Source organism: Apium graveolens, chromosome 5, assembly GCF_009905375.1.
Source record: "Apium graveolens cultivar Ventura chromosome 5, ASM990537v1, whole genome shotgun sequence".
Lineage (NCBI taxonomy): Eukaryota > Viridiplantae > Streptophyta > Magnoliopsida > Apiales > Apiaceae > Apium > Apium graveolens.
In genome coordinates, this window is record NC_133651.1 from 182184092 (window position 1) to 182185787 (window position 1696).

Here is a 1696-nt window from a genome sequence, read left to right on the forward strand (position 1 = left end):
TTTCTTGGGATAAGTTTAAGGAGATGTTTTTAGAAAAGTATTTGCCAAGTTATATGCAAGACCAGTTGGAGATGAGGTTTCTGAATCTTAGACAAGAAGACATGACAGTGGCGGAGTTTGAGGTGAAGTTTTTAGAGTTGGCCAGATTTGTGCCTGAGTACGTGTATATGGAGGCTAAGAAGACCAAAATATTTCAACAAGGGCTTAAGCAGTGGATTCAAAGTCAAGTGGCTCTTCTGGATATAAGAACTTATGCAGCTTTGGTACAAAATGCGATGATTGTAGAAGGAGAAAGAGAAACAACTAAGAGGGAAAGTGAAGGGAAGAAGAGAAAATTTGAGGAATCTCAACAAGAACAAAAAAGCTGTAAGTTTGGAGGAAAGTTAGGGAAGAATGTTGGAAATCAGAACCAGGAGTTTCACAAGTTCAAGAACGGGAATGGAAATCATCGTTTCCAGAAGATGGGACAATCAATGAAGGATAATAGACCCCAGATTCAGGAGTGTAAGGTTTGTCAAAAGTGACACCCTGGGAGGTGTAATAAGCTAAATGTGACGTGCTTCAAATATAACCAGAAAGGACACTACTCAACAGAATGCCCAAGAGATGCAGGAAAGCCAGAGATGACTTGTTTCAAGTGTGGAAAAGTAGGCCATATAGCAGGGAACTCTAAGGAGCCTGTTCAAAAGGCGAATGTGCTTAGGATTGTTGGACCATAACCATCAACACCAGCAACCCAATCAAGGGCAAGGACATTCAACATGACCATGAAAGATGCAGTCAGCATGCGGATATGGTAGCAGGTACGCTTGTTATAAATTTAGTAGAAGCCAAAGTGTTAATGGACTCTGGAGCTACTAGGTCTTTTATTGCTGAAAATGTTATTGATAGATTAAATTGCATTGCGTATCCTCCTGAACCCAATTTGATCATAGAAGTAGCAACCCGAGAAAAAGTTATTGGCAACAGGATTTGTCCCAATTGCGATTTGGTGATAGAAGGTCGGCACTTTTCTGCTGATTTAATACATTTTAAGTTAGGAGAATTCGACGTTATATTAGGGATGGATTGGCTGACAAACTACAATGTGCAAATCAAATGTAAAAGCAAGAAAGTGAAATTGAAGTCAAAGGATGGAGTTGAGGTAATATTCAGAGGAAAAAGGCAAGAAAGGAAGTTTTTAACGGCTATTCAAACAAAAGGATTGTTATGAAAAGAATGCGAAGCTTATTTGGCTCATGTAAAGGACGTAGAGGAGGAATCCTTAAGGATTCAAGATATTCTGATAGTTAAAGATTTTCCCGACGTGTTTCCAGATGAATTACCTAGACTACCTCCGGATCGAGAGATTGAGTTCACGATTGACTTAGCTCCCGGAACGGAACCAGTTTCGAAAGCCCCGTATCAAATGGCACATGTCGAGATAAAGGAATTAGTGACGTAATTGTGATAATTGTTAAAAAAAGGAGTAATTCACCCGAGTGTATCCCCGTGGGGTGCACCAGTGCTATTCATAAAGAATAAAGACGGAAGCATGAGATTGTGTATCGATTATCGCGAATTGAATAAGTTGATTATTAAGAATAAGTACCCTCTGCCGTGAATCGATGATTTATTTGATCAGCTGAAAGGAGCTACATATTTCTCGAAGATAGATTTAAGATCTGGGTAATATCAACTAAAGATCAAGGCGGAA

General features: G+C 39.4%; 1 protein-coding gene across 1 annotated transcript; it reads left to right on the top strand.

Moving 5' to 3' along the window:
* Positions 1 to 793: 793 nt before the first annotated feature.
* Positions 794 to 1444, top strand: LOC141660508 (uncharacterized). Its single transcript, XM_074467496.1, has 2 exons — positions 794 to 1144; positions 1247 to 1444. The coding sequence occupies exons 1-2, from the start codon at positions 794 to 796 to the stop codon at positions 1442 to 1444; spliced, it is 549 nt and encodes a 182-aa protein (XP_074323597.1).
* Positions 1445 to 1696: the final 252 nt, after the last annotated feature.

Bases quoted from the DNA above. Each gene is read 5' to 3' on its own strand.
- LOC141660508 (XM_074467496.1), top strand. From the start codon at position 794: ATGGTAGCAGGTACGCTTGTTATAAATTTAGTAGAAGCCAAAGTGTTA. The intron at 1,145-1,246 runs GTAATATTCAGA...GCTCATGTAAAG, and splicing joins AGTCAAAGGATGGAGTTGAG to GACGTAGAGGAGGAATCCTT.